This window comes from Trachinotus anak, unplaced genomic scaffold (genome assembly GCF_046630095.1).
Source record: "Trachinotus anak isolate AG129_WGS33_773 ecotype Australia unplaced genomic scaffold, CSIRO_AGI_Tana_v1 ptg000001l, whole genome shotgun sequence".
In the NCBI taxonomy this organism is placed as follows: Eukaryota; Metazoa; Chordata; class Actinopteri; order Carangiformes; family Carangidae; genus Trachinotus; species Trachinotus anak.
Window position 1 is genome coordinate 5,113,848 of NW_027273852.1, and position 13,481 is coordinate 5,127,328.

Here is a 13,481-nt window from a genome sequence, read left to right on the forward strand (position 1 = left end):
TCATCTCACTGCATGTAACAGAAGAACTGCAGAACTGTACATGAATAATGTGCAACAGAAAACCATTTCATCATCATCCAGGACAAGAGACTTTCAGATTACTCATTTGTTTATTCAAACAAATTTAATCACCTTTTCTTTAAGAAAAATAGATGAGGAATTATTACCTTTACAAATCCAATCTATTAACATTTGTACATATAAATAAGTTTTAAGTGCACAGTTCCATAAAAACATTACATTAAAAAGTTATCAAACAGATCAAACATCTCAAAAGTATATACATAACAAAGGACCAATGTGAAATATTCTACGTAATGAAATAAATGATCATTGAGTTAAACTGAGTAACAATGTAAAACTGAAATTCAAAGCAAACTGGTACTGTATTACTGTTCTTATGTGTTTCTCTTTACCTACAGTCTAACACTGATTCAGTCTTGGCACTAATAAAATTGTGAATAATTCATATGCTGTACAGAGAATTAGTGTGACAGTATGAAGGCAGATTTACATGTTTCAGACATTTTGGTCATGACTTAAATGAGTCAAGGGATTCATGTTGTCATACCATGACCAGAGGACCAGTAAACAAAGGCAAACCCAATCCTGCCTAACCACTGAAAACAACAGCCCACACATATGAAGCTGAAAACGCCTCCTCTTACAGTTTAAAAAGTTGCTGTATGTGACAAGGATTTGGAGGATTTACTCAGAATTAAAATTTTAACAGTTCAGAGATGCAGAAAGAGGACACAACCACCACATATTCACTGTTGTTGTCATGTCTAATGAAGCTGTTTTATACATCCGCTCTACAAAGACCAAAGCTCAGAGTGGCGCATGACTCATTTGGAAGACTGTACATTCTGAACAGAGCGGACAACATGCACTCAGCTCAACTTTCCATTAATTCCTATGATTTTTCCAAAACATTTCATACAGTTGAAAATACTGATTATGTTGTACTGTCAGTGCATAAAGTCCATAATCTAAGAACAACACACGATACTGCTATTAAATCATCAGATGAAGCGATGAATGTTGCCTCTTTCTTGCATCATTTTCAACACCACAGCCTTGAGTCACCAAAGACTTGAAAAAAAAAATTTTGGTGGCTACTATTTTACTTTCTAAAATCTTTGAAAAATAAATAAAATTAATTGATCCAATAAGGCTGAGTGATGCCAAAGAAAGAAACTTAAAATTAAGAAAATTAAGTTCAAATTAAAAATGTGTAAAAAAAAAAAAAAAAACCCCTGACAATTTCATTTCAGGCTCACTTTACCTGAATGTTAAAGGCTTCAGTATATGACCTAAATTTGACATGTACCTCATAGTGTCAACAGGTTAAACTGAAAGATGACAAGAAAGGAACAATTAAAATGCATTGGCATTTCAAGGATATGGCATTTAGAGTAATTTCTGTAGCTATACCAAGATCTAAATGGGATGCAGTTTGCCAAAAGCACTGAGGGGGATTTCTCCATCTCTGTGTGCTGACTCCAGAGTATGGTTCAATCTACAGCCAATAAAGCGTTTTGCATCTTGTGTGTTGAGTGACTTACAGCAGGATCTGCAGGTGTTTATCGTGCTATGTAGTAGTACTTTATAAGGCAAAAACATTTCAGTTATCCACACATCCGGCTTTGCCACCTTCTACCTATTCAGGAAAAATGAATGACTGAATTACATTTGTCAGCACTTACTGTTGAAAAGGCCTGAAATTCAGGTTAAAAGTGTGTGTAGTTACTTCAATAACAATGTTTTAGAAATACAAATACATTAATGAGAAATATCTTTTCCTTAGTAGGTTCACAAACGTTTTCCTGAACGTAACACATCCTGTACTGTGTGGCACTATCACTTTACCACTGTATGTGAAGTCCAGCAAAGGTTTGTCATTACAACACTGGGCATTCTGTGGTCTGAAAACGGAATACTGTGATTTGCGTGAAGTTATTTTATGTTTCATATATTTTCTATTGTGTTTTTTTATTTCCAGGTAGGTTGTCCTGGGTTGTAGTTGGTTTCTCAGTTCCTAGGCATCGTTCTGACTTACTTTTAGATATGCTGAGAAAACAAAATTTGTTTTCTAAAACCAATTTTCCTTGGAACGAGAAATAAATATTGACCTAGATTTATCACTTTTTTTTTTTAAATTATTGTGCACACTGATGATGTTTTGAAGAAACAGAATTATTGCTTGAGAAGTTTTATCTATCAATAAAATCCTCCAATTAACCATTATGGTACATTTTGCCTTTGTTCACAAAGTGTACTGTAGTAGTACAGTAGTATTGTATCTGAGCATTGAAAAAAGTTCCAGTGTTCATTTATCTTCAGGCTTGCCCTGAGCCAGCTGATGGAGAATGCTGGTCATTCCAGCTACAGCTCCTCTTCATGCACTAACCTAAAAAAAAACAAAAAACAAAAAAAACACAAAACAAAAACAATTATAGAACAGTTAGAAATATTCATACAATAATGGGTTGATACATTTTATAACCAGTGAATGAAGTATATTTACTTTCATCATCTGAATCGAAGCCAAAGAGTGCAGAGCAGGTGTTAAGGGCTTGGTGTTTCTGTAATTCTTCTAAGCTGCTGAAGGACGAAAGACATTTGTCACAGCGATGTCTGATCTTCTGCTCAGGGGCCACAACTTCCACCCTCTGCTCCTGCTGAGGGACGGGCTCCTTCTTTTTCTTATTGCTCCAGTAAACATTTTTCCTCGCAGCAGCCTCATCGGTGGCCCTCCTCTTGCGCATTGAGAGCAGAGATTCATCCAGGTAAGTGGAGGGTGGCGGCCGGATGAAGGGGGCTTTGACAAAGGTCGCGTAGGCGGGATCTTCGGGTTTGAAGGTTTTGTGCTCAGTGATGTGCGGCTCTCCCAGTTTCTGCTGGACTCCCTCGGACAACGTAGACAAATCCTCAAGGTCTCGGACATTCAAAGGGTCCCACTCCACTGGTATTCTTTTTCTACACTTCTTACTTGAAGTGTTTGCAGCAGCACCAGTATGGGAAGTGGAGATCGATCCGTCAGACGCATTTCTTGTCACATCCTCGAATCCATTGATGGTGGGTTTGCTGTCATCCATGGGCTCATAACTCACCGTTTTCTCTGAATTATTATCTAGTTTAGACAGATCTTCACCACTGTTTGCAACATTTACTTCACAATCCTCCTCATCAGTTTTAATTTCTCTGAGATCCTCAAAATTAGATGCCTCAATGTGATCAGGGGTGGGACTCTCACTCTGCCCCTTTTTATTCTGTAGCCATAATTCTTCAACCTTCACCCTCTGCTTCCACGGAGCTTCAGCATTTTGCTTTTTCTGTCTGTTGGGTCCCAACTCTAACTCTTCTTTTTGAGGTGCTGGGATGTAGTGTCTCCATTCGTGGTCATAAAGGCCCTGAAGGCTTGAGAAGAGCTTATCACAGTCTGTGAAGGAACACTGGGGTCTGAAGGGCTGGTGGGTGCTGACATGGTCCTTCAATTCCTGATGTGTCAAGAAACGCTGGTTACACTCCAGATGGTAGCAGAAGTGCTGCAGAGGAGTATCGTGGAGCTTCATGTGATCCTTATATTGCTGGAGAAACTGCATCTGCCTGTTGGAGGAAAGCAGAGTCAGCATAATAAGTTCTCCTAAAAAAAAAAAAATTGTTTGCAGTAAAGAACATTTAGCAGCAGGCTGAATTATCAAAATAATAACTCATATTGAATGTATGCAATGAATTAAATTTAAAGGTGATTGTCAAACATTTGGCACCAAATACAGGATTGTGAACAGTTACACACTTACAAAAATCAGCATATCAAATAATAAATATGATATCAAATGTATTGTGTATGAACTACTAACTCTATCATTACAACCATAGTTGGCAGGTAAAACAAGAATATCTGAATATGTATTACTTTTCCACTGAATTCATAAAACAATCACTGGCTGGTCTGGAATTCAAAACAGAAGCCCAACTTGTATTTTATCTAGAAAGCTGCTGTTTTAATCTCTACTGGTGTGCCATCATCCTCCATGTTGAGCAGTAACTACCCCACATGCATTTGCTGGAAAGGTGTGAGTTGCTAGTTCATTTATAATTTAATCAATTTCGTGATGTAGGTAGTAGACATAGAATTGGAAATCTGTATAATGGCCAGCTAAAGCAGAAATTGATACTCTGGATGCTGTAAGGTACAAAGCCATCCAATATCCTCCCATTTAATTGCATTTTATTTAACTAACGCAGCAGATAAACAACTTTTCAATTGTATAAAATATAAGCTGTTTTTTTTAATGACAGTGCAGATACAGTCATTAATAATCAGTTATGTTAAAATGGCCATGTTCAAGTCTAGGTAAGTTACTCGGTGACGCCTGATATACTCAAGATCTTACCTGAGGCAGAGGGAACACTTGTGCTTGGCCCAAATGAAAGTCTTCTCCAGCACTTTCTCATCACTGATGTGGCATTTGATAGCATGCTTTGTCAGTGTGGTGCTGATCCTCAAGAATACTCTATCACAGGACTCTGAAGGGCACAAGTGATATGTGATGTCCACACCATAGCCATTTTCTCCTACTGGGTTCTCCTTCTCGTCTCCTTCCCCCTCCTTCTCCATCACAGATGGATCTCTTACAATCACCAGGCCATCTTTAATGACTACCTGCTCATCCTTGAAATCTACCTGCTTGAAAATATTTGTATTAGGGTTCTTGCACTTTTTGTGAAGCACAGATGTCTTTTTGATGAGGGTGCGGAGGTTTCTGATGATTCGGTCTTCCCTCTTGAGGCTGGAAACCCGTGCTTTGCCTCCAGGTTTCTGTTCAGGAGTTTCCTCATCAGAAACACAAGTCTGATTTTCATCCTGAGGCTGGTTCTGATTTTCCACGTTATCTGCTATTCCATTAGCAGCTGGAGTGTCCTCAGTGCATGGCTCTTTATCAGGGGGCTTTTGCTTGCACATTTCATCAATGTGATCCAGAACATGCTTTTTGGCAAAAGGAAGCTGTTTAAAGCGTTTTCCACAGAGTATACATCTTAGTTTGCTACTCTTAAGGTGCGAGAGAGCGTGCCTCATAACATTCAAGCCTTTATAGTCTTTGCGGCAGAGGTTGCAGTGGTACGTCAAATGGGCATATTGTTGAGTACGGAGCACTTTGTCCTTCCACGTTCTCTTGGCTTTCACCTGGAGAAGAGATGACAAACCACTGAAATCAGTGCTACGGGTTTAAGAGAAAAAAAACACACAGAATTTCAAATTGAATTCCAAACCGTTTCCCTCACTGGTACACAGGGTGTGTTCCTGTTTTAGTATTATTTTGAAACACTTCCAAATACTGTGCTCACATGTGTCTGTAAACACTTCACAGTTTACTCAAAACAAAATGCTACTAATCCAACTGTTACATAAACCTACATTATCAAATTCCTGGGACAGTAATTACAGACAAATAACTGACCTCAGCATTTGAGACTTCTTTGTCCACTGTGGGCTGGGGCTGGGGCTCCTGCTCTGCATCACCATTAAGCTCATCTGGTGCAGAGGATTCTTGGGGTTGCTGTTTCTCACTCTCAGGCTTTTTGGATTTGAGGGAGTAACTGTGTAACAGTTCTATTGGACAATCCAGTAACTCTAAAGGTGGTCCATCAAGCTCAGGATCAGCTTCGACAACCGGGACAGCAGCTTGAGGCCCACTAGGAGGACCTTCTCTCAGCTTGGAACAAAGCTGTGATGGAGATTCCTCTTGGCTGTGTTCACTGAGACTGCTGAAGCAGACCAAGTCACTATGTTTCCCAAGTCCATTTTCTGTCTCAAGGTCATTCCTCTGGCCTGGTTGATTCTCTTTGTGCTCACTCTTTTCTCCAAGTTCATTCTCCAGATGAGGCATGTCCAGCTCTTTGTCTTCTGTGTCAGTTTTCTCTACAGAACCAGATGTGTCCTCAGTCAGGAATATTTCGTTGTCAGGATAAGAGAGTTCCAGTTTAGGTAAAGGCTTCCGTCCCCGTTTTTTCCCTTTAACTTTGACCTTCTTCTCTTTACCTGTTTGTACCTGCTCCGGCCTTGGAAGACCCTGCAACCATCTTTTCTTCCGACCTTTTCTTTTCAAAATTTGGCTCTTCACACATCTAGACAAGTACTCTCTCTTGCGGTTTAGTGGGAGCTTTGCAGAAGCAGAATTTTCCATGTTAGTGTGATTGCGTCTTAGTGAATACACGGGCTTATTACCCGAAGTGGTGGATTTGAGATTGTATTTGATCTCTGGATCATCACCAGGGTCTGCCTCATCATCAGATGCAGAGTGTTTCCTCCTTCGCTGCCTTCTCCTCCATTTTCTCCTCTTCAAGAGAGCATTATTTGATGGAGCAACACACTTTTCTGCCTCTCCATTTATAATCTGCTCTTCTTGGTTCACAAATGTAGCTTCAGTGCACTGGCACAAATTGAAACCTTGAGTGCAGGAGTCATTTAAACAATTACTTGTGAAAAATTCTTCGCTGTATTCCTTTTCTTCTTCCTCCATCTCATTTAGAACAGCAGCCTTCATGACCTTGTCACTTATTAACTCCAAGCAATGGGTCCTGAGGGTCAGGAGGTTCCAAAACTCAGGGTCGAAGCACAGGCGCTCCTTCAGCATCTGGAAAAACAAAGATGTAAAGATGTTAGGCACAAATCATAACGCTAATATATCCAGTGTATCATATGATGCTGAATATATTCCCCTTGCCACCCCCTCCAACCTGCAGAATATGGAAGCGAACGTTGGTCCGGACAGGGCTGTTGTGGGGATGCGGCTCCTGGTCAGGATGCATGTACAGCAGGCAGACGGTTCGGTAAGCCTCCAGGCTGCGTTCCTGGCAGAAGACCAGTAGAGCACACGCTCGGCAGATCTCCAGGTCATGAGGCAACAAGAAGGCGATGGTCTTGCAGACCAATGACCGGGTTACAGAGTCAGCCTGCGTGTCACACAGCTGCAAGGCCCTGGCACAAAGCTCTATACAGACCTGGATTCCTTCACCACCCACCTGTTCAAAAAAGTAAACATTAGTGATTTAAAATAGCTAAAATGGTAGAGGTCAGAAGTATGAAATGAGTAGAGGCAAAATGAAAAAAACTAAAATATTAATTTTGACAGCAGCAGTCTGTACTGTTTAAAATTAATTTATGTAAAACAAAGAAATATATACAGACGCTTCAGAATTTATTGAGACCCCTTCAGTTTTTACACACTTTATTGTGTTGTTGAGTTCCTTGGACATCATGGCTTGGTTTTTTGTCCTTGCATGCAGTGTGAATTGTGAGCCCATATACACAGATGTGTGCCTCTGTAAACTGTGTCCTATCAGTTCAATTTGCCACAGGTAAACTCCAATCAAGTTCCAGACAGATCTCAGACATGATTAAAGCAAAAAGGATGCTCTTGATCACAATCTGGAGTGCCACAGCAAGGGTCTGAATACCTTCGCAAATGTTAGATTTTTGTTTTTGATTTTTAATACATTTGAAAATTGATTATCACTTTGTCATTACAGGTTAATGAGCGTAGACTGATGTGCAGAAATGGCAATTTTATCCAATTAATATTAAATCTACAACATTATAAGGTATGAGAAAAGTGAAAAGGTCTGAATACTTTCTGAAGCCACTGTATAGTTCATGGCTTTGTTTTCAAGTAGAAAGAGTGATGACACCAAAGTGCGGCTGTGTGCTTAAGACAGTTAAGATCTGATCCAGCAAATATCATCCTTGGGTATGTGATGTTGAGCAAGACCCTTGTTAGATCAAAGTGTCAATGGCTTATCAATACTTGTTTCACATGCAAGACAAATCACAAAATCTTTTCTCATCATTTGTCCTGAGGAGCAGAAGATGGAGAAAGAAGATGCTGTGTTGTCATGTCGCACCTCTGTGGTGACCAGTTTGATGAAGGGGAAGATGGCTCTGACGTTGGTAGCAGAGGAAGCCAGCTGTAAGCACTCAGCCAGGAAGCCTTGTCTGGAGGGATGGGCCCTAAGATGCAACCTACTCCAGATGAACACCAGGTCCCTGCAGAAAGGCAGCAGATGACAAGTCAAAGACTTATAGTTTTGTTATATTTTTATTCAACGACAAATATTGTAATTCCTCAGTCAATAAACAGAGAGGTGCTGAACTAAATTAAGAAACCAATGATGTATCCTGCCAACAACTCCCCTTACTGTAAACTTCATATACACATCATGAGCAAACACCGGGTAACGCTACTGAAAGTTTCTTTAAGTAACATTCAGCTATGAAAACTGAGGAGCTGTTGTATTAGTGTGATGTACTTGTCTAAGAATATTTACCAAATGTAATACATGTCTCCATTATGTAGATGCTGGGTAAGGAAAGCTTTACACAGCGACAGCAGGAGCTCATCTTTTTCAACACTCTCTGTGTTGCAGATGATCTCCACTGCATCACGACCATCTATCTCTGCCATCTGAGGAAGACGATAAGTCGAAGCACACACATGAATAAAAAAAAAATTAAAAACACACTACACCTACTTCTTTATCCACATTACTAATCCTTTCTGTCATTTCTTTGTCTCTGCCGCTCTTCTCCTCTTACCTCCTTGTGAAGATGTTCATGCAGTGAGGCCTTGTAGAGGCAGGTAAGGTAGGCCTGATGGAAGTACAAGTGTTGTCCAGCCTCACGATTTTCCAGGCAGCTTTTAGCCAGGGCCATAGCCTCCTTCATTCGTTCACAGGCCTGCAGATAACGAACCCGCAGCTCCAAGAATACTGCCAACTCTGAGCTCAAGTACTCCTCAACTACATGGGAGGGAATCACAAGTGTTAATGTACATGATGTACATGATATGGGCGTATTAACATACAAATGTGGGCTAGGATTGTCTTAAATAATGTAACACTGACGTTGGTGTCATTAGTATTCTATATTAGCCAGTGAGCTTTGTCGATCTCTGATGTAAAGGATTTGATGTATGGTAAAATCTGACTGGAACCAAAAATGACAGCCTGGTGGAACAAAAACAAATGGAGAACAGAAAAAAAAAATCCTGTGTAATGATGCAGCCACCCTGACACAACAATTCAAAGCAACCCCCCCCCCCCCCCCATGCAGTGCTCTCTGTGTTTATAATTAAATAATAAAATAATAATAATAATAATAATAATAATTATGGTCATGAGCACACCCTCTTTTGGTGGCAAGTCCGCCTCCTTCAGGATTCCTTGCAGCACTGGATTCTCCCATGGGCCTCCTGCTTTGATGATCTGCTTCACATGCTGAAGGTAGCCATTCCTGTGCCTCAGGAGCCGAGAGTGACACTCCTGCAAAAATTGGCAAAAAGCTGGTTGACTAACATTTCCTTTAAGAACACACAACCTGTTTGGGAGATGACCAACTGTAACATTGAGTTTTAAGATACTTAGGTCCATAATAGCCTAATAAAACAGTCAACAGTACAAGAGATTAGCAGTGGCAAACAATGAAGTAGTTGTAGTTGTTATTTTGATCATAAAACATTGGTCTAAGACTGACTGTGTTGTAGTGTTTTCAGCTGTTGGTCACTGTTACTTAACACTGGGCACAGCTTACTAATGGCACGTAGGTCAGCTGGGTGTTATGAAAGTGTGTTGTGTGAATTACAAAACAAGGGGCAACAGTGGGTCAGTTTTTTGATTGATGAACAGCGGGTCAGTTTTCATCACCTGAAAGGAATCAAGGATGTCCTTTAAAGGGTCCTCCACAAATTCTTCTTTGCTGAAAAACAGCATCAGTTCAAAGAAGCTCCTGCAAGACAGGGAGAGAAAAAAACAGTTTACCAAATCACCTCACAGTAAGTGAGACAACAACTTAATGTGGGTGGTGTTGATACATATTAATTTTTTAGATTCCACATATTACTTTTTAGTTTTACATTTTCAGTTTAAATTTTTAGTTTCTTTTTACAATCATTTTGTTTTTTGCCCCCGGTTTTTGTTTTGAACTCATCTTTATTGTCTGTCTATGTTGCACTGTGGTCCACAAGAAACCGTATTTCATTAAAAGAAAGTTTTTCCCACAGGAGTGACTCATGCTAAAATGGTTCCACACATGGCTCAGAATAGCAGCAACTGGTTCTACGCTGAAGTTGACTGAAATAATAGTTATGTTCATCAACAGAAAATATTCATTTTCACAGTCACAAACTACTTACAAGGCCAGACTACTAAGAACATAGTGGATGTGCTGACAGTCATCGGGGAAGGCAGCAGTGGCTTTGGTGAAACTGCAGAGTGCTGTCCGCAGCACCTTCAGCTGGGGCAGGGGAACTTGCCATTGCCCAGTGTACTCCTCAACCAGCTGTGCAGGAAGAACATAGAGCCCAACAAAAACATTTAAGTTACTTACAACAACACTTAATCTTACATAGTCTTATAGGCAAATACTACACAGCACAATTATTTTTTCAATTTACTAGCATTTGGTTGACAAAATTCAGCGCAGTCAAATTTCACACACTCACACACAAACACACAATAAATCAAAACTGAAATCTCTCTTTGCAGTAGCCTCTTGGGCAGAGATTACAGTTATGTTTTCTTGGTTAAGTCTATACAAGCTTGGCACACCTGGATTTGAGCAGTTTATCCTATTCTTACTGGCAGATCCTCTCAAGCTCTGTCAGATTGGGAAGACTAGATGGAAAGTGGCTATGAACTGCCATCTTCAGGTCACTCCACAGATATTCTATCAGGCTTAGGTCTGGGCTTTGGCTGGGCCACTCAAGGACAGTCCCTGAGTAGCCACTCCAGTGTTGTCTTGGCTGTGAGTTTCAGGTCAATATCATGCTAACAGGTGAATGATCAGTCCAGTCTCAAGTCGTATGCACTGTGTAGCAGGTTCTCTTTCAAGGACCTCTCTGCATTTGGCTGCATTCATGACTCACTCTACTCTGATGAGCCTCCCTGTCCCTGCCCCTGAGTAGCCTCCCCATAGCATGATGCTGCCACGACCATACTTCACTGTAGGGATGGTATTAGCTGGGTGATGAGCAGTCTCATCAGATCAGACAGATTTTTTTTTTTTTTTTTTTTTTTTAAATCATGCTCTTAGAGTCCTTTAAATGCCATTTGGCAAACTCCAAGCAGGCTGCCATATGCTTTTTACTCAAAGTGGCTTCCATCCAGCCAGTCTTCAATAAAGGCTTCATTGATGAAGTGCTGCTGAGATTGTCATCCTTCTGGCAGGTACTCGAATCTCTGCAGAGGACTTCTGAAGCATGGTCACCAATCTGACCAAGACCTCTCTTGCCTGGTTACACAGTCTGACCAGATGACCAACTCTAGGAAGACTCCTGGTGGTTCAATACCTCTTCCTTATCATAATTATCGAGGCCACGGTGCTCCTGAACACTCAAACCTTTAGAAATAGTTTTCTACCCTTGACCTGATCTGTGCCTCCCTACCATTTTATCACAGAGATCTACAGAGAGTTCCAAGGATATCATGCACCTGACCACAATTTGGAGTGCTATAGCAAAGGGTCTGAATACTTTTGTACATAAGAGATTTCAATTTTGAAATTTTAACAAATTTGTTATCATCTTAAATAATAAAATCTAGAAAATCAAAATTAATCAACAATAAAGTGCAAAAAGTTAAGGGGTCTGACTACTTTCTGAAGCCACTGGACAATATATATATATATACATACATATTCCCTGGGCACAAAATAATGACCACAATGTCACATAGTACTCATCTCACAAAGCATTTTATGAACTGCCATACTGTCTCAAACAGAGTCTTAGCCAATGTTTGCAAACGTTGTAGAGCTTTCCTGTGTATACTGTGGTGTAACATCTTGTCATGTTTTGCAGTTCATCATACTATAACTCTGTTATGATTGTGCAAACTAATTCGGCTCTAATATCGTTAATTACTGTTTCTTAAAAACAAGGCTGAGATCAGACTGATGTGCAACAGGGGCACATCCGATGATTTCAGGTATGTGGCTTGTATGTGCGCCATCTACTCCTAAACTGAGTTTACTGTTGACAACGTCGTGTTACATGATGGCTACAAATTAAGTTTTCAATTGGTGGCTGTAAATCTTTTGGTAATTAGGCTACCTAGCCTGGCATTTCATATCAACTAGCGGCACTTGAGAGCAGAATGTGTTGTGTTTTACTCAATGTTTAATAAAATGTCAATAATGACAATAGTTCCACAGGTCAGCAGAGGACCTCGTAACGTTAATTAGCTTAGCTTACCGGACTTGCTATAAAACTAAGCATGATCAAATGTCGGGCAGAGATTGTGTGAGTTACTTGGCCAGGAGACCGGTTTATATCTAACTACATTCTGTTGACCATTTCTGTAGTGTTTCTGGAGGGCTTTGCTAAAGCTGGCTAGCTACAAAACTGCATTAGTACAGCTAGTTTGGAAGCTAATGTTAGCCAGCTAAGCTAGTAGCATTAGCAATAAACAGACGCCGAATCGGTAGACTACCCAACAAAATGAAGTCTAACATACCTCACAAAACTCAGAGCAATAGTCTTTGCTCTTCAGAGATGATTCATCGCTGCAGTGTCTACTACACAATGTGTCTAGGGCTAATTCAAGCCCGTCTGTTTCCAAATCACTTTCGCTGTCCGCCATGCTGGCTGCTGTATCCAGCGCATAGTCAAAGTTGCCAGGTTTGTAAACCCGCATCCTCCTATCTCCCACGACAAAACACAACCAACCTGGCAACACCATAATTACAAACGTATTAATAAAGTTTACAATATACAACAAATAACCATATCTAACCTTTTCAATGTCTCATACAGCTTAAAAACATGAAGACTAGTTGTTAAAAAATAAAATATTGGGGCCTATCGTCAGAATAATAGAAAATATTTGTGGCCTCTTGGCCCTGGGTGAACCAAACTGCTACACAATGCCATTGATTTGAGGCAGAAATATGATCTTGAGAAAAAACTATAGATGTTGTGATTATCGCCTGTGAGTAAAACAGTAAAACCTTTGCTTTGAATACTACAAGCAAGATGGAGAATTCTCCAAAGAGTCCTTTGACCTAACAGGCGAATTGCTGTCAATGAAGATATTAACTGCAACATTAACATCAGAAATTAACTACAATTAGTGAGAAAAACCTTACCCCTGATGCCTGCACTGATGTTTGCCCAGTTATTTGTGTGTTATGGATACAGACCAGGCAGCAAGACCCTTTCATAACAGATGTAAGCTCAATGGGTTAATGAGACTGACTTACAAGCCTGTGTGCACATGGACATAGACACTCTACTATTATAGCCAATACGTTTTATATTTCAAACTCTGTGAAGACATTTGAAACTAGTTGGACACTTCAGTGTGAGTTATAGAGGTGGTTCAGGGGCCAAATGCTTGCAAACTACTGTTGAGACAGATTCAGTTACTGGCAGTGGTACCTCTGTGGTAGTCGTGTCTTCCAGTGTCATAGTAACAAAGAG

General features: G+C 40.2%; 1 protein-coding gene across 1 annotated transcript; it reads right to left on the reverse strand.

Moving 5' to 3' along the window:
- Nucleotides 1-67: 67 nt before the first annotated feature.
- LOC139636510 (zinc finger protein 654-like) lies at nucleotides 68-12,657 on the reverse strand. Its single transcript, XM_071504679.1, has 12 exons — nucleotides 12,517-12,657; nucleotides 10,197-10,342; nucleotides 9,709-9,790; nucleotides 9,192-9,327; nucleotides 8,603-8,805; nucleotides 8,335-8,471; nucleotides 7,912-8,053; nucleotides 6,748-7,032; nucleotides 5,469-6,644; nucleotides 4,404-5,194; nucleotides 2,531-3,612; nucleotides 68-2,413 (listed from the first exon to the last, which is right to left on the reverse strand). Exons 1-12 carry the CDS (start codon nucleotides 12,640-12,642, stop codon nucleotides 2,409-2,411), a joined length of 4,311 nt encoding a protein of 1,436 aa, XP_071360780.1. The 5' UTR covers nucleotides 12,643-12,657; the 3' UTR covers nucleotides 68-2,408.
- Between the last annotated feature and the right edge of the window lie 824 nt (nucleotides 12,658-13,481).